The 22,172-nt window shown below is 55.3% G+C and overlaps 1 protein-coding gene across 1 annotated transcript; it reads left to right on the plus strand.

Annotated features, from left to right (window-relative positions):
* Positions 1 to 1,369: 1,369 nt before the first annotated feature.
* RAB5C (RAB5C, member RAS oncogene family) lies at positions 1,370 to 21,711 on the plus strand. Its single transcript, XM_037033142.1, has 6 exons — positions 1,370 to 1,480; positions 17,110 to 17,363; positions 18,858 to 19,009; positions 19,211 to 19,333; positions 20,209 to 20,302; positions 20,797 to 21,711. Exons 2-6 carry the CDS (start codon positions 17,198 to 17,200, stop codon positions 20,910 to 20,912), a joined length of 651 nt encoding a protein of 216 aa, XP_036889037.1. The 5' UTR covers positions 1,370 to 1,480; positions 17,110 to 17,197; the 3' UTR covers positions 20,913 to 21,711.
* The last annotated feature ends 461 nt before the right edge of the window (positions 21,712 to 22,172 follow it).

Below are 22,172 nucleotides of genomic sequence, written 5' to 3' on the forward strand. Positions count from 1 at the left end.
AGTATGTGGGGGGCAGGGAGACAGAGTCCTGGCTCAGTCTCACCTCCAGGACTAGAAAGGTGGCCCATGGAACTCCCCACTGATTCTGTCCCTGCTGCAGGCCAGGTACAGCAGGATCTGGAGGAAGAGCTTGTCACCAGCCAAGAACCTGGTAGGAATCTCATTCTGCCCCACCCTCTTTGCTCTCCTAAGCCCTGCTTTCCCTCTTAGCTTTCACTTCTCTGATCACTGCAGGGATGGATGGGATGAATGTTATGACTGCTGTTGGAAAGAGGCCCCCTGGAAACCAGAAGGAAATAAGAGTGGGCAGTTTTGTGGCGGGTCTTCCCAGAGAGTGCAATTCTCCAGTTCAGGCCCCAGAGTATGACTGGTGTTGGCTGGTGTCATAGAAGCAATGCCTACGGCTGTCTCTGGGGGGAGGTTTGATTCCGTACAGGTGTTGAGTAGTGTCCCTGGGGGTGAGATTCAGAAGCAGAAGTGTGGTCTGTGTTGGACTATCGGCACAGGGAGGGGGTGGTGGGCAGACGCATAAGTGGTCCTGATCCATATTGAGGGTAGCAGAAAAATAGAAACGGCCCTGATCCTTATGGAGGGCAAGGTGGAGGCAAGCAGAAGTGGTTCTACTCTGCATTTATGGGTGGGGAGAGACAAGGCAGAAATGGTCAGGCTCTGTAGTTGGCATCAGAGACGAGAGCTAGTCCTGGCTGGGCGTGGGGCAGGCAGAGGCAGCGGCAGGGGCAGTCCTGGTGTATTTTGGAGTCCAGCCAAAGGAGAAGGACCCTGGTTGACCGCTGAGCAGTGGCAAGGGCTCTCTCTTTGATCTCACTCGGTAGCCTCCAGAGCTTCCATCAGCGCTTCCATCACCTTCCCCATCACCGAATGTCCCCAACAATCGGGCTCCCAAGGCTGACTTGACCCGAAAGGGCCGCCAGGGGCTTCTCCGGGTTAGCTCGGGGCTGCTCTCCGCGGCCTCAAGTGCCTATTATTCGCATCGCGGTTTTCCTTTCCCAGTTCTGTACACACCGTCTTCCCCCCTCTTCCAACGCTCCGCCACCTGCTTCTCCTCCGGGCGCCCGGAACCCGCGGGGACGCGGTTGGCAGGCCAGGCCTTTAAAAAGTTCACGGCCAGGCTCCGCCTCGCCAGGAGTGGGATCCACCCTACGCTCGAGTCCCAGGCGGCCTCCGGCTCCTCCCAGCCTGCGAACTACAAGATCAGCCGTCCTCCGCGCGCGCTCTCCCGCCTCTCCCGCGCCCTCCGTGGGCCACGCCTGCGAGTCGGCCGGGAGGGTCCAAGAGTGCTTCTCATTGGTCTCTTCGTCCTGTCAGTCACCTGGGAGGATTGAGGGGCGGGTTGGACGTGGAGATCCGGATCCGGAGCGGCTGAAAGGCGGAAGTGGAGGCCGGAGACACCGCCAAGGGGGGAGAGGAGCGGAGCCTGTGGAGCCCCGATCCCAAGTAACGCCGCCGCCCCGGAGCCGCCGTGAGTGCCTCTGTCCCGGGACCCAGTGTCTCGCTCGCGTTGAGGTGTCTTCGGAGTAGTCTTTCCTCCCGCCCATCCCGGCTTAGAGGGAGACTGACCCCTCCTCCGACCCGTAGCCCCCTCTTAAGGAGTTCCCTAGGCGTCGGGCCAGAAGGGGAGCCCTTCTCTCCTTCCCTTCCCTGCCTTTCGTGAGCCTTGGGAGAGTCTCATGGCCCGGCTCTGGCCTGTCCAGCCCAGCTGTGGGAGGGAGAGACCCTAAGTGCCGCTCCCTCTGCTCCCAGATTTGGAAGGATCTTTCCCAGGTGTGGAGGAAGGAGCCTGTCCCCCTTCTCTTTTAGAAATGGTGAGGAGTGCTCTCTGTCGCGGTTTTCCTGCCCCTGTCCCACAAAGACAGTAGTCCTTCCAACCGTAGAGGGATTTAATGTCGATTTCCTGGAAGGAGGGGGTGGGGGTCCTGGGTGAGACCATTCCACATGCACACGCTCCCGCAACTCCTTTACTTCCTCTCTTTCTTCCAGCCAGGGAGCCAGCCGGTATCTCAGCGGAGTTTAAGTAGGAAGGAGCTGTCTTCTCCTTGTCTTGCCCTCTCCGCCCCCCAGCCCTGCTCTCTAGTTGCGTTGTTCTCTAGTTGTGTGTCTCCCTTCCTGCCTCTAAAAATTTTAGCTGAGGTTTGCTCAATTCCAGCTACAGATCAGGGTGGATCTTCCCATTCATTATCTTCTCTCTCCCCTCCTCCTCCCCTCTTGCTCCAGGCTCAGGGATGCCCTCCCAGAGCAGGGGAGTGGTTTCCACTGCTCCTCCCAAGACTGCTGTCTGCTAGTCGTCAGGGAGGAGAAAAAGGACCCAAAACGAGGAGCTTGGAATTGAAGGGTCCTGGGCTATCTCTTTCGCACTCCCAAACACGCGTGTGCACTTGCACGCACAACACACACCCTTCCCTTATCAACAGGTAGACACCACTTCTAGTTCCAGTGTCTATCTCCCATCCCTTCCGGGCTTGAACAAATTGTAGATTACAGAATACTTTGAGGTCACAGTGGCACCTCTGGGCCCTCTGGGCTCTTAATGGGCTCATTTTTGTAGCCCAGAGACTTCTCATACGTGCCAGAAAGCACCTATTCTCCCAGCCTTTCCCAGAGACAGCCCGTGCTGACATCTGATCCTTGTCCATTGCTTGGGACTTGGTTGTGTGAAATGGCTGCTCTCTCAGATCAAGCTGGGAGGTTCTTTGTTATGTGGCCAAAGTACAGGACAGAGACTGTACCTTAATGAGAGCAGCCTGACTCTCCGAGGCCTTGGCTGACCCCAGCTATCTACAGCAGAAGCAGGGTGGGAAGGCCCTGCGATCTTTGGGAGTTTCTGTAGCTCTTCAGTGTTCTGGGCCGTCTTCCCTGCCCTTGGATGCCCTTACAAGCGCCGGTCTTTTTGCCTTGAGATCTTTGTGATTACTTCTGGATTGTCACAGTGTCTGGCTTCTCCAACTTCTGAGCTAGACCTGGGATGCACTTATTTCATTTTTCATTGGACAAATGAAAACATCTTTCTCAGAATCAACAGGCAGATCACAGGCTCTCTATGGGTGGGCTTCTTCAGAGGGTCACTGGAGACTTGAACGGGCAACCTTGTTTCTCTCAGCTGCTTCCCCTGTGCCTCTGAGGGGCAGAGCCAGAGAGGCCTGATTGCCCACCGGGCGTGACTGGTGACCGAACTTACCTCCTCAGTAGTAGGCGGCGGTGTCTGGAATGCTTCAGAAGTTGCAGGATGAGGCCGGCTAGTCTTCCGAGGGGACCGTCTTTGCATGGATGTGCTCTCCCAGCTCTGCTTCTGAAATAGGCTTTTGAAGGAGACCGTCTCCCTTCCAGAGAGACAAGGAAAGCACCAGCACTCTGTATGTTCAGGCAGCCACTCCTGGCCTCCAGAAATCTGACACTGCTTGGCAGAAAGAGAGAGGGCTCTGGGGGGGATAGAAGCCCCTTTCTGAGGTCCTTCCTCTCCTCTCTTTCCTCTCAGGACTAGTGGGCCTTTTTCTGTCTTTATGCTATAGAGTAGTGGTAACCATTAATTTTTAGAAATCATTTTCAAGTTGCAAAGTTCTTTTCACACATGTTCCTCATGAGGGTCCAGGGGGGCTGTGGGGTTGGTGCCTCCACTTTAGAGATGACACTGAAGGAATTTACATGGCTTGCCTTGGAACATGCAGTTGGAAGGTGGTAGGGCTTGGATTTGGGATTAAATGTGCCCTCGTCTTCCCTAATCGTGGGCCTCCCCTTGGTCTGTTTATTAAAGGAATGGACACGAGAGGTGAGCAGGCAGCGGCCCTAGCAGCGCCCCCGCATTGCTCGTCACTCATGCTCCTCTTCTGCCGCCTTTCTTCCCCACCCACCCCACCCTCCTAGCCTCTTTCTCCACCACCTTTTCCTCTGCTTGTGGAGGCCATGGCAGTTAGGAGTCCCAGGTCAGTAATCTTCAGGGTCCAGGAGTTTGCTGACAGCTGCATGCCATTAATTTCTTGGGAACCTAAACGTCACAGTGGCTAGAAATTGAAAGTAAAAGCAAAAGTGAGTAGACTCAGGGGTCTCTCCGGGCAGGGTTAAGGGCATGGGGAACCAGCAGGGCTGGCCTCGGCGTAGGCCCCTCATCCTGCTTTGGTGCTGCTTGCTGCCTGCACATGGGAAGAAGGTGGCCGTCCACTGAGAGCTCCTTTCACCGGCATTTACAGGGAAACAGAACAAGGTCGTACATTTAAATTCAGCCCCACTAAGCCAGGACTTCTTAGCCAGAACATTTTTCTTCTAACCCTTGCCCTGGAAACAGAGAGGCGGTGTGGTGTGGTGGAAGGCAGGAGAGCTTCAGAGCAGCCAGACCTGATTGTCGTCTGGACTCCGCCATTCACCGGTTGCGTGGTCTTGGGCTTTTACTTGACCTTGCTGAGCCTTTGTTTCCTCCAGTATAACGGGGATACAAAGTATCTTGTAGAGTCAGCAACAAGGGGGAAAGGAGCTAGTGCAGTTCCTGGCTACAGAATAGACACTCAACAAAATAGCAATCTGTGGGTCCACGGGGTTTTGCAGGTGTATCATAATCATCCCCATGATTCCGAGCCAGCATCTGGGCCAGGTGTCTCGGGGGTGCCCGGTGCATTGCTGGACGGTGCCGCATATTTTCTTGTTTTGTAGATGTTAAACAGGATTGATGTGGGTTGTGACCCCATTTTATGGGTCAGAGTGCTAACTGAGGCCATGATTGTGGCCCTCCCACTGGGGTTCCCAGACCCTGCTGGGTCGTACGCTGTGGCCGCTCAGGTCCACAGACCAGATGAGGTCTTTGCGTCTTTTAAGCTGTTCAGTCTTCCTCAGTTTTAAACATTTTCACAGTAAAACGGTCCTGGATCTCTTATAAATTGGAATGCAAAGTTTGCATGAATTTAAGCGAAATTTTCCAGGAAACTTGAGGACAATATTTTGGTGTCAGCAGACTGCTTTGGACGCAGTTGCCAGCTCTTGGGGGTTTTGCATTCCTCTGCCCTCAACTGGAGTCAGGGCTACTTTCGTTGAGGCTGTTTGAGAAATACTGCTTCGGGTAGGATTTGTAAACTGGGATGTCCCCAAGTCCAGGTGAGAGCGCCTTGAAGAGTCTTGCCTGAGGAGCGTTAGAATATTTCTTAGGGTGTCCTCTGCATTCATAATCTGGTGTAACAAGAAATGAGTTTTCAGAGTAGGTGTCCTCATCGGCTGCACATGGAAACAATAATTCAAGTAAAAGCTGCACTTTCTGAGCTTTGTCTCTTATGCACCAGGCGCCCCTGAGTGTCCTCTGTGTGAGACCTGCAGAGCACCGGTCATGGCCAGTGTTGACCGTGTGTCCAGTCCTACTGTGGCACCCGGCATGGTAGTCCCCACTGTGGCCGTTCAAGGGCAGACATTCACTCCTGCTCTTGCAGCAACTGCCTGCCTATTTCCTTCAACACACTCCCTCAGCCCCTGTTTCTGGGATGTGGTGACCTGGGATTCACGCTCACATCCATCGGATCCCGAAGCTGGTGCATTTCTGCAGTCCACCCACTAGAAGGTTGCTCACGGACAGGAGAGCAAACAGGTAAATAGGACGGATGTTAAAGTGTAGACGACAGAGGAGGCAGAGACAGATGACACACTAAATTCCAGAGGGTGGACCGCTCCAAACTTCTGTTTCCAGGGAAGGGGTTCCCAGGAAAAGGCTGGCGTGGCTTTGGCCATCCCTAGTCCTGGCTAACTTCTGCAGCATGTGGGTCTGGGCGCTGTGCTTCTGCAGTTGGGGGCGGGGGATGGGCAGCAAGGACCCCAGGCCAGGACTTGTCAGGGGTCAGTGGAAGTGATTTAACTCTAGTCTGTGGGGACTACTCTACACATTCACACAGGCTTATTCTGGAGAGGGTGGGCTTCATAAAGTGGCACCAGCAGGTGTCTGGACGGACAGTGGTGACAGCGGCCCTCCCTTGTGTCACCCACAGGCATGGCCTTTAACTCCTCGGCCCTGTGCTCACAGGGTTGGGGTATCTTCCTCAGCTCAGCTCGAGACCTTTTATTTCCACAAAATAGGCTTTTTTAAGATTTTATTTATTTATTTTTAGAGAGAAGGGAAGGGAGGAAAAAAGGAAGGGAGGTTCGCTGTCCATATGAGAGCGAACCATCGCTCACTTGCCTCTTGCACACCCCCAGCCAGGAACCGAACCTGCAGCCCAGGCCTGTGCCCTGACAGTGAACCAACTGAACCCATGACCTTCTGTCTTGCAGGACGACACCAACCAACTGAGCCACACGGGTCAGGGTGACCTCAAGGCTATGGGCTCCCGCCAAGCCCCTTTCCACTCACCCCTCAGCCCAGCTCCCCGTAAAGTTCACTCGTCTTTGCAAACATGAGTTTATGGTGACTATAGTAGGTCTCTTTCTGTCACAAAATGAGCTGCCACCTTTTTAAAAAATAAACTTATTTCAGCCCTGGCTGGTGTAGCTCAGTGGATTGAGCGCGGGGCTGCAAACCACACGATCTCAGTTCAGTTCCCAGTCGGGGCACATGCCTGGGTTGCAGGCCAGTTCCCAGCAGGGGACGCATGAGAGGCAACCATACATTGATGTTTCTCTCCTTCTCTCCTTCCCTTCCCCTCTAAAGATAAATAAGTAAAATCTTTTAAAAAATAAAAAATAAACTTATTTCAGAATAGTTTTAGAAAAATTGTGAAGGTTGTATGGAGATTCTTACAAACCCCTGCGGCCAGCTTCCACTGTTATTAACATCGTACAACAATATTGTGTGTTTGTCACGATTAATGCGCCAATGTTGAGATGTTATTATTAACTGAAGTCCACGCTTTATTCCCATCTTAGCTTTTACCTACTGTCCTTTTTCTATTCCAGGACCCGTAACATTTAGCTGTCTTGTCTCCTTAGGCTCCTCTGGGCCGAGAGAGCTTCCTAGCCTTGCGTGGTGCTTCGTGACCTCGACAGTCACAAGGAGGACTGGTCGGGTGGTTCATAGTGCGTCTCTCACTTGGGCTTTGTCTGACATTGTCCTCATGATAACACTGGGGTCACGAGTGTGAGTTTTTGGGGGGGACCACAGGTGGGGTGCTGTTCTTGTCACATCAAGGGCAGATGTCCTCAGCGTGCCTTGTCACCGTGGGTGTCAGCCATGGTCCCCTGGCCGAGGTGGTGGCTGGCAGGTCTCTGCTCTGTGAGGCTGTTGTGTCTCCTCCCCACTTCCTGTCCTCCTCGGAGGGAAGTCACACGTGTAGCCCACAGGTGAGGAGTGGGGGGTTGGAGGCGGACTGTCTGTGAGTCACTGGGAATTCTCCTGTGCTGTACACCAGAGGTTTGTCCTTTCTCCCCCTTTGCTCAGTTATTAGATCAGTATGGACTCATGGGTATTTAGTTTACACTTCGGTTTGTAATCCAATGCTACTGTGTTTTATTGTTCCCATTGTTCCAGCTTTGGTCACTGGGAGGTCTTTCGAGTATAAAAGCCCCATACCTTGGACTGACCCCATCTTTGTGGCGGTTTTAGTTTTTGTTTTTTCAGCCCTTCACTTTTGGGGGACTGTGAGATGCCCGGTGCTGGAACCGGCTGCCTCTCCAAGGCCACTGTCTCTTTAGCAAATGTCTCCTCCAGGCTTGTTACGGTGGAGCCTCGTGCATGGATGCAAGTTGCTTTTTCTCCTGATGGTTAGTCCCAGTTACTGCGACTCCGGAGTTGGGGAGTTGGGCCAGGTGAGGGTGCGCCTGGGAGCCCGCCGTGTGAGGATCCTGGGAACCGCTCCCAGCAGCAGCTCGGCACCTCTCTGCTCACCCGCACTTCTCGCGCCCCTGCATGCTGCTCTGACCCAAGAGCAGTCACGGTCGGCGTTTACTTCCGAGCCAACTCTCCAGTTGGGAACACGAAGCAATAGTGCATCTCTGTTTCAGGGGCTAAGTTGTCCACCCAGACCCTCCAGGACCCTGGGTCTCTTACAGAGTCCACGTGGTCTGGGCCAGCACGTTTTTGCTGCCATTCAAAAATGGGCCACCCGTCTGGGGGACTCCGTGCAGGGCTTGCGGCTCTCGGTGGCTCAGGGCAGGCTGTTGTTCAGGGCAGGCTGTTGTTCTGGGCCGTAGTCCCAACTCCCTGACCAGCGCAAACCCTTCCGTGGCTCTGCCATCCTCTGGAGGTGCGTGTGTGACAAGAGCCCTGCTGGAAACACTGACTTGGGATATTAACAGGAGCTGCTTTACAAGCCTCTTACCTTCTATTCATAGCTCCATGCGTGTCCCCTTCAGGTGGCTGTGTCAGAAGCATCCCAGGCATGGGGGAGGGCGTGGGTGGCCTCCCTAACCCTGGCCGATTTCCTAGTCATCCAATGGTTCTTGGAGCTACTCAGAGGCTGTGGTGATTAATGATGCCGATGACCAAACCTCTATTATTTTCAGCCTGCTTTTTAAAAGGAACTCTGGTTCCTTTGTCAGCTGTCTGAGTCCTGTCCCCTCCCCCTCTCCACAACTGAACTACTTCTTCCCTTTCCTGAAAGAGGCTTTGAGATGGAAGGGAGGCCTTTGGGCTTTAAGATGGTGCGTGTTGCCGGGCTATTTTTTTTTATTTTTATTTTTAATTTTTTAATATTTTATTTATTTATCTTTAGAGGGGAAGGGAAGGAGAGAGGAAGAGAAACATCAATGTATGGTTGCTTCTCATGCATCCTGTGCTGGGAACTGGCCCACAACCCAGGCTTGTGCCCTGACTGAGAATCAAATCGCAATGGTCTGGTTCGCAGGCCCGCGCTCAATCCACTGAGCTACACCAGGCCGGGCTATTTTTTAAAAAGGGGCTGTCGTTTGCCAGGTTGGAGGTTTCACCTCAATGCTGATTTTTTTTCTTGGGCGGTGGTGGTCTCCCTCCGTCTTTGTGGCTGTGGAGGCCAGTCTTCAGAGGGTACAAGGTTAGGGTTGTCAATAGGACACCCCGGCTGTGAGCTGTCCCCTTTCCTAGGACACAGGTGACAGTCGTTTCAGACTCTGGGCTGCTGTGCTGAAACCCCACGGACTGGGTGACCTGCAAACAAGAAAACTCATTTCTCACAGTTCTGGAGACTGGAAGTCCAGGACCAGGGTGAGGCATGGTCAGACTCTGCAGAAAGCCCTCCTCCGGGTGCAGGAGTCCCCAGAGCCCCTTCTGAAAGGGTGCTGACCCTGATCAGGAGGGCTCTGCCCTCACGGCCTGATCAGCTCCGCGGGTACCACCTCTCGACAGCATCACACGGGATTAGGATTTCAGTGTGGGTTTTGGGTGGACACGAACACTCAGACCTAGCACTTGTCTAGTTCAGCATCCTCTCCAAATGGGGGGCGGTGAAGAATGGAGCCCAGGGAACTGGGAACAGTGCTGAAGGTTTTGATTGAGGAACCTGCTTCCTTCATTAGGGCTCTCGGGGCAGTGGCTCCCTGTCCTGTGAGCGCTCCCTGAGTCTCGCTCCGAGCCAGGCCCTTTGCTACGGGTCCTGCGTGCATCCTCTTCTAGACGGCCCACCTCTGGGAGCTGGGCACTCTTCTCCCCAGTTCACACGTAAGGAAGTGGGTTCGGCAACACAACGCAAGGCCACCCTAGTAAGTGGAGGCCCCAGGACTTGAATTGAAGTTTGTCCAACTCCAGCGCCGGTTCCCTTCACCCCCATGCAGAAGGGCCTGTCTGGGGTGTGGTGTCTTCTCCGCTGGGCCGTGGCTCTCCCTGGGGGCCTGAGCCGTCTGGTATGTGTTTAAGCCTTCAACTGCCCCATTGACTCGCCGGACTTAGCCAGGCCTGTATTTCAGGCTTGCTTCGCAACATTTATGCACACCTACTGTGTGTCAGGCTTGATGTTATATGCTGTTAAAGGGGAGGAAACCCAGACAGTCTAGCCTTGGAGAGTTTTGTGTTGTGACCCCTTCGTCTGCAACAGCGCCCCAGTTCCTCTCACTGCCTCACTCCCAACCCTCCAGCCTCCGAGTTCTCCAGCCCCTCCGCCCACATCAGTCTTTGGGGAGTTTGGGGCCATGTAAGTAGGGTGTGATTCACTCATGAAATGTGTTCAGACCCATTCGTTGCCTGATTTCTTAACCTGGCTCCATTCTACATTTTGTTCAGCAAAAAATTAAGAAAGAAAACATTAGCCTAAAATGTCCTTTGGCACCCAGACCAGACCACGTGGACTCTGTAAGAGACCCAGGGTCCTGGAGGGTCTGGGTGGACAACTTAGCCCCTGAAACAGAGATCCACTATTGCTTCGTGTTCCCAACTGGGGAGTTGGCTCGGAAGTAAACACCGACCGTGACTGCTCTTGGGTCAGGCTCCCGTGAGCAGCCATTGTCCCTCAGACCTCTGTTGTTGGTTGGGCGGCCTCTGACCCCCGTGTGTGTGTGTGTGGCCACTGAGCAAGAGGAGTTTGGCTTGCTGGTATCTGATGCCCAGTTCTCTTTTCCCCTGCTCTCTTCTCAGACGGGGCCTGTGTCCTCTGCTGTCTGCTTAGGAGCTGAGGGCAAGATGAAGAGGCTGGCAGAGTGAATTGGCTTTCTTACAACTTTTGGTTTTTGTAAAGATGGGAAAGGTGTACAAAAGGTGTCTGTTGCAGTTGTTGGTATGAATGAACAGGTGTCACTGATGACCCTGACCTTCGGCAGAGATTCTTGGAGTCCTTCTGGGCCTAGGGCAGCAGAAGTAGCACCTGTACTGGCCGGTACTTCTGGCCCCTACAGAGATCTCCCCCAAAACAGAGGGGAAGGTGGGTTCTGCATGGATGAGATTCCAGTTAGAACTGTCCTAGTGAAATAGGAACTGCACGAGTAAAGCAAATACAGGGTAGTTGTGAGGCCCGTGGATCAGCAGGCATCCTGCATCCACCCAGCTGGCTTTCACTTATTCGTGCTCCATCGCGGGGCCACGGCGGGTGCAGGCTAGGGCCGGGAAACAGCCTGTGCCTTGGCGGGCTCTCCTTTGCATCCCACCCGGCACTGTCAAGAAAGAGTTGGGCGGGGTGTGAGCATCACACCTTGTAGCTGGACGTGTGTCGATTTGTGCTGCAGAAAGCGCCAGACTTTAAACTGAGACTTTGCTTGAGGTGTCTTACAGAGCTGCCCTAGACGGGACCAGGAATTCTGCCCCAGCCTTGCTGACTGAGCCGTGCTGAGTCGGAGGCCAGGCCCTCTTAGAGAGAGGCTCTCTCAGGAATGTCATTGTTAGGACCTAGGGCCCCTGGTGCTTCTTCAAATCACCAGGCAGGACAAGCCTTCCTGGTACAACCGCCAGCTGTCCCCTATCCACGGGACCTTCCTCCCTAACCTGTCACCCAAATGCATGGCCCCTCTTTGGCCTCCAGGATCAGTGAATGAGAACCCTAGAGCTCCCTGTGAACCCTGGGCCTTTCTGTGGACAGTGTGGGCAGATCACAGTGGCCAAGCTGTGTCAGCAGCTACGTGGAGATGCCCCCCACTCCCAGCAGCCTTCTCCTGGTGGGTGCAGGAAGAGAGGGAGCGGGGACTGGAGGTTTCCATCTTTGCCCTGAAGGTAGCGCTGGCTCCACTCCTCGCAGCCTCCCTGGGGAGCCTGTCTATTGTCAAGAGCTGAGAAGCAGCTGGAGCTCCGGGAAGGGTTTCTTGATGTTCTTGCTGGGGCAGGGCTCTGGGAAGCTGGCAGTCGGGCCCTCGGGGCCTCCACCTAACACAGCGCAGCACCTGTCCACAGCGACACGTCAGGCCTTCCCCCACGAGGGAGAGGGCCGCAGAGGCAGCCGTACTCTGTCCGGCTGACTCCTGGCAGAGCTCCAGCTTCAGGCTGCACAGTGTGGGGAGGACCCCTTGGCCACGGACACGCAGGCTTTGAGCTCCTTGATGCGCCTGCACGCCGGCTCCTTTTGCAGGAGTGGCGGCCTCGGCTAGAGCCCTGGGGACACTCCATCTGGCCGTGCTGTGCTGTGTAGGTCCAGGCACTCGGTCCCAGAAGAGCCTCGTTAATGGACGGGGAGTGAGGTGAGACTGGTCTGGGTTAAGACAGTCGGGACAGGGCTGCCCGGCCCAGTGGTGTGGGGCGCAGCTCACCCCTAGTTCCCCTCTGGCGGGATTGCCTCCCCTCCCCCGAAAGGGAGTCACCTGCCGTGGCTGTGTGAGGACAACACCCTCTTCCGCTCTTCTCACCATTTCCCTGAGCCCCCGGCTTGCTGGAGGGACGAGGAGTCCAGACCTGGCCTGACACACCCATCAGGGTGCTTTTGAAGTGTCACCCTGGCTTCCGGGCCGGGCTCCCTCTGTCTCCCTCTCCAGGGGATACACGGGCCTCACTTTCCCATAATTAAAGCCGTGTTTGGTTAAGGTGTACGAGGAAGGTGGCAGCCCCATCACTCGTAGTTGATGCGACGCTGTTGGTGATGTCCTGGGTTTTCTGTCTCCCATGGAGGAGCCTTGCTGGAAGTAAGAGTCCCCTGGTCGGGCTCTGCCACCTTCTGGCTGTGACCCTGAGCAGGTCACCTTGCCTTGCCTTCCTCTCCTCTGTCATTGGGAAGAGGAGGATCAGGCCTACAAGGACCTGTTGAGCCTTGACTGGTGCAATCAGTGGATCGGGTGTCGTCCTGGAAACTGAAAGGTCACCAGTTGGATTCCCAGTGAGGGCACAAGCCCGGTTTGCAGCCAGGTCCCCAGTTGGGGGCGTGTGAGAGGCAGCCGATGGATGATGTTTCGATGTTTCCTTCTCTTTCTCCCTCCTTTTCCCCCTCTCTAAAAATGAATAACTAGAATCTTTTTTAAAAAGATCTTTTGAGCTTTGACAACTGGTGAGTCAAAACTAGGTAGCCTCTTCATGTGAAGGACCAGCCGCTTGGTGGAACCTTCAGCCAGTGCTGTGCTGATAGGCTGTGTGCTGTTTCGCTGAAACTTTACAAAAACCCTCTGCGATTAGGATTAAATACACCCATTCCATAGGGAAGGGACTGAAGCCGGCTGTGGTTGCTTGTCTGATTTGGCCAAGGTCACTTGGCTAATAAAAACAGTAGAGCCAGGCTGTAGCCAAACCTGGTTCAGCCTCCCGGGTCCTAACCTGCTAGTTGTGTTCAAACTGTGAGTGGGCGCCTCGTGTGGCTCGTGGCTCATGTTGCTTCAGAGCCGTCTGCCCTCTGGGTCTGCAGCCAGCCGCAGGCCTGGGCAGTCCTGCTGTGAGTCTGCCCTCCAGTCCTGTGCATGGTGGTGGTGATTTTCTTCTTTGAGGGAGAGCTGTGTTCTTGAGTCTATGGGTAAACCATCCCTGAGCTGATCTGAGATTTTTACTTTATTTTTTAAAGATTTATTTGTTTATTATTTTTAGAGAGGAGGAGGGAGAGTGAAGGAGAGGGAGAGAAACATTAATGTGTGGTTGCCTCTTGAGTGCCCCTCACCAGGGACCTGGCTCACAACGCAGGCTTGTGCCCTGACTGGGAATTGAACCGGCGATGCTTTGGTTCTCAGGCTGGCACTCAGTCCACTGAGCCACACCAGCCAGGGCTGATCTGAGATTTTAGATGTCTTCTACTTTAGCCTTTGAACCAAATTCCCTCCCCTCCCGTGCCTCATGTTTCCTGCTCTTTAAGCTAACAGGTTGCTTCCGCTCTTGTCTTGTGTTGCACAACTCTTACGATGTTCAATATTCAGGAATGCTTTTTCCCAGAGTACAGTGTAGCTAAAGAGTCACAGGCCAGAGCCACCTCCAAGGGAAAGTGGGCAAGGTCACTTGGTTCTCACTGCCCCCGAGCCCCGCCCCCCTCCCCTTTCTGGTTAACCTTGACTGAGCCTTGAGTGAGTGAGTCTCCCGCCCAGCCCCTGGTCCGCAGACTGTGACTGGTGTCCCTAATCAGCTCACTATCCAAGCTGTGCTGGGACTGTCAGCTAGAGGAAGTCACTGAAGCAAACAGGAAGCGTGAGAGACACCCATCAGCTGGAATTGTTCACCCTTTTACCAGGAAGGACACAAAAAGCATGAAGTGGGTGACTTCGTGGATTAGAAGAGACTCCACTTTGAGAAGTTCTAACCCAGTCGGTCAGGGTTATTTTCTGAATGCCTAGGGTGATTCTGATGAAAAAGAGACCCACTGCAGTATCCAGAGCAGAGGAACCCAAAGCAAGAAAGAGCAGTGTTCTGCTTGCCTGTCCCTTTCTCTCCACCCTTGGCCCCAGGGCTGGCTGGGCACATGCCCACGATGCCAGTTCACAGGGCCGAGTGTTCAGGAGCTTGGATCCCTTCTGCCCGTTCTTCTGTGTTGTGGTGAAGGGTGGGGCATGCCCCCCAGTGCTTGCTGCACCCCAAGGATTCTTGAGACCGGCTCAGGAGGAAAGATTTCCACAGTGACATTCCCTCCCCTAGGCGGCAGTCCAGCTCAGTGCGAGAGTTCACCTTTACCACCTGCCAGGAAGGGGGGGACTGATGGAAAGCTTCCCAGGGCCCAGACATGGCCCAGGCATGGCCCTCTCCTGTCTTAGACATCCCTCCCCACCCCCCACCATGTCTGGGTGTGCCCTTCATGGCAGAATCAGCTTCCTCTGTGCTTTCTTGTCCGGGAAGGTTCTCCAGGTATGTTCACGTGATCACCATGTGGGGCTGGGAAAATCACGAGGCAGCAGGCTGCGGAAAGTGCTGGGTGTGCCTGCTCAGGTGTCTCTGGCAGGCGGGACCAGCAACCAGGCAGAGCATGTCACCAGCCAGTGGGTGCCGGTGCAGGACCTACAGCACTTTTAAGAAATGCAGATACTGGGCGCTCCTCCAAAGCTGTAGTGGTGCCTCCAGGGACTGCCACACGTGCGGTTTGGATGTGCCGACAGGGTCGGGAACCACGGGAGTGACTCGCCTCTCCTTCTGACTGGTTAAAAAACCAGATTCTGTGTGGGCAGGTTTGGAAACCCTCTGGTTTGATAGAGACAAGACTCAGATATTACCTCTGTTTTTCTCGTCTTATAGGTGCTGGTAGCCACAGTCCCAACTGCTTTTTTAATTTTTTTAATTGGGAACTTCACCATCTGTTCCCTTCTCCCCACTCATTCAGGCCTCCTCTAGTGCCCCAGCCACACTCTGTTGCTTGGTCAAGATTCTGTGTTGCGTGGATTTGTGGTCATAGCCAACCTGTAACTCCACTGTGGTTTCCCCTGTCGCTGTGGTTCTGCCTGGCGCCGGGCGGCTCCTCCCGCTGTCGGGAGCACTGCAGGAGCCCTGGGACTGTCCGTTGTAGGCTGGAGCCAGACCTCGCTGGACCAGCAAAGCTGCTGCCGCAAAAAAGTCTTGTTTTCCCAGCAACCCAAAACCAAACGCTGGGCAGGCGTTGTCTCCACCCTTCTTCCACAGCAGGGGGACGGCAGGGAGACACAGGAAGGTGCAGGCTGCCCATGTTTGCGGACCAGGCTCTGTCACCTGTGCACTAGGTGGCCTGGAGCGGGGCATTAACACCTGGATGTCAGGCTTCGTCTTAAGGTCAGAGGAGGTAACAGTTGAGCAGGTGCGCAGCGAATACGGGCTGCCCCTGAGAAGCATTTCACTCGGTGAGCCCTCTCCGGATTCCCGTGTGTGCGTGTTCATGGCGGGGAGGCATCCCGGAGAAGCCGGAAGCACAACAGACCTTGTCTCAAGGGCCAGAGAGTCTTGCAAACCCACTGATGGGGATGAAAAGAGAAGGCATTTTAAAGGATGAGCTGTTTCAAAGCTGGCATTTCTTTTCACTAATTGAGATCCCCCCACCCCGCCCATTCTTCCTTCCTTGTACTCGGGGAGGAGGCGGCCCTGTTTCAAACCTCTTTTCCTTTGGTGCTGCCCAGAAAGGAAACTCTGGTTCCTGGTTCGTGAATCATTCTTCCTGAGGCTGAACTTTCTGAGCGCATTGCTGGGAGAGCCTGGGTGTGCAAAACGATTTGAGGCTGTGCACCGCAAGCCCTGTGCCGTCGCTCCTCACTCCCCACAGACTGTCCCCTTTTTACCTACACCCCGTCCTGTCCCGACTGCAGGGGGACGCAACCCCCCCGCCAGGGGGCAGGGCTGTCCTTGGGGCCCTGTTCTAGAGACCCGTCCTGTCGAGACTCCATCTGCAAAGGGTGGTCTGATCCAGACCTTCCCTCCCACCTTCGTTCAGACTCTGCAGTATTCACGACATGGTACCTGCTCACAGTACTCATTCGTAAAACACTGTGTATTCTGATAGCCTTTAACGTAAGGCTTCTAGAGGCTTCTGAAGATAGGCTACTCATCCTTTGTGGTTCCAAAACTTAAAAAAAATGTTGGCACCCCAAAGCTGTCACTAGCAGAGTGACTAAGATGTCAGTGCTGGACCCCCAGCTGCTGGGGGCACAGGTCTCGGTGCCCCGTGTTTGTCTTTGCCCTCCCGCACCTTCTCCTGCTCATCCCTCCCCCGGGTCACCCTCTGCCTCTGCCAGCAGAGGATGGAACTGAGGTCTCTGTTTAAGAGGGAAACTTGGCAGCTGCCGTGTGCGTTTGGTTTTGTGCATGTGTTTGGTTTTTTAATGCGTGTGAGACTCTGGCCCATAAAAATGAGAGAACTCGGGGGAAGCGGCTCAGGGTGAGGCTTTGATCCTGGTGCCCAGTCCAGCCTCAGACTGAGAAAGTCGGTCAGTCCTTCTGGAGACGGCAGGACAAAATGGCCGTCCTGACAACGCCGTGTGCTGGCCGGGCACTGGCCCCCGCGCGCCTGCGAGGTTGGTTGAGCAGCTTGTCTGCAGAGCTTTCTCCCAGGACTCCCCAGGCTTTGCACAGAGGTGGGCTGGGAGCGCGCCTGCCAGGCTGCAGGTTCACTGTTTGCTGAGCTAGACCCTGCTCTCTTCCCGGGCGGCTTTTCGGTGCCCCAAGGAGCCTGTGGACTCCATTGTCACCAGGCTGGCATGTGCCCACTCCTGTCCTGTGCGTGTCGATCTGTGTGTGCATGTAGACGTTTGGGTTTGCTCAGAGTGGGAGCCTGAAGTTGGGAGACCACTTTTCTTTCCGCCTCGCTTCCTGGCGGGGAGGGCAGGGCATTGGGGTGAGGGGCGGCTGTCAGCCAGGTCTTTGGGGAGGGCAGGGGGAGAGACCTGGGATTTAAGAAGGGCTCACTGCTCAGCAGTCTCCAGACTAACCTGGTACTTCTGGTTTCTCACTTGCAGTTGGAGGCCCCCTCCCCACTAAGTGCCTCTGTGCGTAGCGCCGGCCGCTGCCCTCACGCTCACTGGTAGCACTGCAGCGGGACGGGCCATGGCGGGTCGGGGAGGTGCAGCGCGACCCAACGGACCAGCTGCCGGGAACAAGATCTGCCAGTTTAAGCTGGTCCTGCTGGGGGAGTCTGCGGTAGGCAAATCCAGCCTCGTCCTCCGCTTTGTCAAGGGACAATTCCACGAGTACCAGGAGAGCACAATCGGAGGTGAGTGGGCACAGGGGAGCAGGGGCAGCCTCAGGAAGGCCAGAGGCATGCCTTGGCATTGAGTGGAAGGGAGCCGCCTGTCTTGAGAGACTAAATCCGCCCGGAGCAGCAGCCCCTCCCTCATCCAGGCCCTGGAATCAAGTCCCACAGCTGCTCTCCATCCCAGAGTCCCAAGGAGCTTCCAGTGAGAACCAGCTGGGAGTCCGAGCGGGCTTCCCTTCCCAGCTCTGCCGCCTCACTATTTGTGCGGCCTCGGTGGAGACCCTTCCACTGACCCAGCCTCTACGAAGGGAGGGGCCGGCTCTGGACTCCTTCGGGTCCTTCTTACGGTGCCAGGCCACGGGTCTGCCCTGCCCTCTCCCACTTCCCAAAATGGGTGGTGAGTGAGCTGGCACTTCTGAAGGTGACCTTTACCCTTTCTTGAGCTTAGAGCCTGTCGTTGGTTTCCCAGTGGTCAGCATTTAGGATGGAAAGGTCTGGACTCAGCCTCCTGCCTTCGTGGCCAATACAAACCTTGAGGGGCCAGGGCCGGCCTTGGGTTTGAGTCATCTTTTCTCTACCCTCTCGGTTGGTAGGAGGTTTCCAGGCAGCTGGAAACAAAATGGGCTGTGTCAGCAGCCTGCTGCTGCCTCCTCAGCACTCGAGTTGGGAGCTGGGGAGGGGAAGTAAGGCGGCGCCCATGTCCTCAGGGAGGGGGCGGCAGACAGGAGGGCAGACTCTCAGAAACGGCTCCCTGCGACCCCCCGCTGGGTCCCGGGGCAAAGGGGACCCGCCTGCCCGCCTGGCTCTGGGCCTCCCCCGGAAGCACGTGGGCAGGTGCTGCATGCTCCCTCGCCTCCTCAGACCAAAGATCGGGTCGCTGTGTCTCCTGAAGGTCAGGTCACAGGGTAGCCAGTCAGAAATGGCCTACTGTGGCTAGCCAGTGTGCCTGGGGGCGGCAGGGGCAGTGGGGAAGCTGGCCACCCAGCCTCCGCCTGGCAGTGGGACAGTGTGTTCTTCTGGCGTCCCCAGCATAGCTGTGACAGCGTCCTCAGGAAACAGAAGGCCAGCAACACCCCTGCGCTGGAGCCGAGAGTCCAGGGAGGCTTCCAGCTGGACTGTTCTCCCTGAGGGGAGGGGGGAGGAGGAAGAGGGCCGGCGGGCCCACCCTTCTGAGCTCAGAGCCAGGCCTCCTGGGGCTCTCCTTCTCCCGCCCCTCGTGCTCCTCTTCCGAGAGCGTTCCTGAGACGGCCCAGGTGCACAGACGTCCCTTCCCCGACCCTGCCCACTGTGGGCCCAGAAAGCGTGTGCACTCTGCACCCCCCTGTACACACACACAAAAAGACAGACTTCGCCTGTCCTGCCCAGGCCTGCTGTGGTGGCCATGTTGGGGCCTTCTCCGTGCCCGTCTCAGGAGAAGGCTTTTGAGTGCCAGAGCCGGATACCGCAGTGGAGATAGGTGGGCCGGCTTCTTGAGCCCCTCCTTGCCTGGTAACCCCACCTTCCCCCTTACAGCGGCCTTCCTCACACAGACCGTCTGCTTGGACGACACGACAGTCAAGTTTGAGATCTGGGACACAGCCGGCCAGGAGCGGTATCACAGCCTGGCCCCCATGTACTATCGGGGGGCGCAGGCTGCCATCGTGGTCTACGACATCACCAACACAGTAAAGAGTTTTCCTTACTCCTCAGCCCTGGTCCCTGGATGGGGTGTGGGCAGGTCCCCTCTGTTGTGCGGGGTGTCGCACCAGAACGCCCGCTGGTGGCTCCTTAGACAGCTCGGCCCTGCTGGCTGGAGCTTCTCTAGTGAGCGGCCTTGGGCAGGATGCCTCCTCTGTCCCTTTGACATTCCGGCCCTGTCTCCCCAGGACACGTTTGCACGGGCCAAGAACTGGGTGAAGGAGTTACAGAGGCAGGCCAGCCCCAACATTGTCATCGCACTTGCGGGTAACAAGGCAGACCTGGCCGTCAAGAGAGCCGTGGAGTTCCAGGTGTGGGGGACAGGCAGGACTGGGGAAGGAGTAGGCTGGGGGCCCCGGGCCTTCCTCAGCTGCTCAGGGACTTCAGGAAGGGCCGCCTGGGGAGGCGGCCGGGGTGCTGGTGTCTTCCGTCCGTTCTCGACCTGAGCCTAGGCCGGAAGGAGTCGCCTCTCCTTGTCTCATGGAAGCAGGGGGTGCGCGCGCACAGCTGAAGTTTCTGCTTGTTGTTTCTGTGAACTTTTTAACGAGACTTACTGAAAAGGAAATACTTGTTTTCATGTAGTACATGCACACAGTAGAGTTTCAGTAGTATGAGAAGGCCTATAGGGTTAAGTCTCTAACCCTAGAAAGTCAGTCTCTCTTCCCCCAAGTTCCTTAGCTTCTCATCTTTCCAGAAATATGTGCATGCCTATGAGTCCCTTTCTTTAATAGAAGGGAGTGTGTTTTACATACTGTGTATTTAAAAAATTTTTTTTGCCAGTCTGTAACTGATGGACTTTGAGGTTGGTTGTAATAGCAGAGACTGGAAACAGAGTTGCCATCATAGGCAGGCACTTCCGTGCTCTCGTTCAGTGCGCAGCTGTATCCCTAGGCTGGTTTTCTAGAAGTAATTCCTAGCTTAGTGATTTTGAAGAGCAAGAAGGCAGAATGGACTTAGGGGCACCTGCTTAATGTCTGTGAGCTGAGAGGGGCCGCCCCCTGTGGGGAGCAGGGCACCTGGTGTAGGCATCTCAGAGGAACCCCGAGGGGAGAGCTGTAGGCCCAGAAACCGTCTCTGCTGTGAATAAGGCGCTGTCATCAGGGGAGATTTTTTTATCCTGGGCCACAGCCCCTGCCAACTGCCGACATTTCCCTCCCACCCGCTTTCTCACCTCCGTCCAAATCAGGAAGCACAAGCCTATGCCGACGACAACAGTTTGCTGTTCATGGAGACATCGGCAAAGACCGCGATGAACGTGAATGAGATTTTCATGGCGATAGGTGAGCCGCCTCTCCCCCGCTCCCCCCAGCAGGGCGTAGCTCTTGCCTGCTGCTTTGCAGTACGTCTGTGGGGTCCCTTCACCACAGGTCTTTCACCCTTCTCAATGTTCTGACAAAATTACTTTCTTCTTTATCTGACTCCCAGATGGAGATAGTTCGCCCCGGAAGTTCTAAAGCCGGGTCAAAGTCTCAACGTTCCACTTCCTGACTTCTTAGCTTGCCACCCACCTAGAACCTGACATCACCATCCTACCCATTTCTCGGGATTTTTTTAGCCTATTTGGTTCTGAAGTCTTATTAACTCTGATCTTGAGTAGGTCATTTAACCTCTCTTTGCCTCAGTTTCCTGAAACGCTCAGAACGCACCTGGCACATAGAAGTGAAGCCCTTGGTATTACTGACTGGGTGGTAAAGGCCGGATTCCATTCACGTGGACTTGGGAGACAGTACTGGAGTATCCCCACAAACACATCTTTCCCTCCTCTCCCAAACAGCTAAGAAGCTCCCCAAGAATGAACCCCAGAATGCGAGTGGTGCTCCAGGCCGGAACCGAGGCGTGGACCTCCAGGAGAACAACCCAGCCAGCAGGAGCCAGTGCTGCGGCAACTGAGCGCCCCCTGCCTGCCCACTGCCCCCCCTCCTCCGCCTGAACAACCCGACTGGAATCCACTCTAACCAATCGCACTTAACTACTTGGGCCACCACTGGGGGGAGAGGGGGCAGGGGGAGGGGTCCACCATGATTTCTCCATCTAATTTTGTTCATAGGCCGGAGTGAGTTATTCCACCTGCACCTTTCTGTACAAATACTAATGCAATTTTAAGTCTTAAGTCACTTTTTTAATATATATGATCATCTCTTCCAGCCCTTTCTACTGCTCTCCCACTTTCCCTTTGCTGGTCGTAGCCACGTGCCCCTGCTGTCCCCACCCCTGTATCTGGGAGGCAGGGGTTGGGGCAGTTACCCTCTTCTCCTCTTGCTGATGAGCAGACCCAGCAAGAGCATCCAATATCCATACCATGTGTGAAGTGTGCTTGGTTCTGGGCCATGGGGCAGGCCCTAGGGACTAGGGAAGGGCGGGACAGCTCTTCCCTTGGCTGGCTGGCTGGCTGGCACCAGGCTGCAGTCCCCCTCACCCCTGACTCTCAGCCGGGAGAACGACCACAGCATTATTGTGACAGCCACGAACCCACTGCCCAGTCCACCCAACGCCCCTCATCCTTGGTCACCCTGACCTCTGGCTCTGAGCCCTGTTCTGACCAAATCACGATGATGAGTATTTGGGGGTGGGTGGGTGAGGGGGGGAGTGGGAGGGAACGGAACCAACTTTTTCTGTATTTTGTATTGTATGTTTTCTTCAACATGTAACCAATCAGTATCTTGTCAATATAGTCAGCCAATGGATCCACCTCCTGCTTGTCTGTCTTGTCTTTCTCTGGCAGACTGTATCCTCTCTAGCCTACTTAAAGTTAATTTCAAGTGGACCACTGAATCTTGTGAGACAAAAGCTACCCACCTCCCAGGGGAGGAGATGCTGGTGGCCATGGTAAGGAGGGGGCGGGGCCTTACCTGCAGGGCTGATGGCACAGGGGTTGCATGTGACCTGTAACCAAATCCCACCAAGTTTGAAGTTGGGGGTCCTGCTCCCTCACCACCTCCAGGTCATATTGGGGTGATGTGCAGTCTGGATTTGAAAATAGTTGGGCTCAAAATCAAAGCAACATGAAAAAAAGGTTGGTCTCTGAAACCCCAGAAACACGCTCTTTCGCAGTTTTGGTTAATCTGTGTCAGGACTCGGGCTGGATCCTCTCACCCTCTTCCCTGAGGAGGAAGAAGCACCAATGAGCAGCCTCACACCAGGTCCAAGCCA

This window comes from Sturnira hondurensis, unplaced genomic scaffold (genome assembly GCF_014824575.4).
Source record: "Sturnira hondurensis isolate 20B ecotype Veracruz unplaced genomic scaffold, ASM1482457v3 Scaffold0021632, whole genome shotgun sequence".
Lineage (NCBI taxonomy): Eukaryota > Metazoa > Chordata > Mammalia > Chiroptera > Phyllostomidae > Sturnira > Sturnira hondurensis.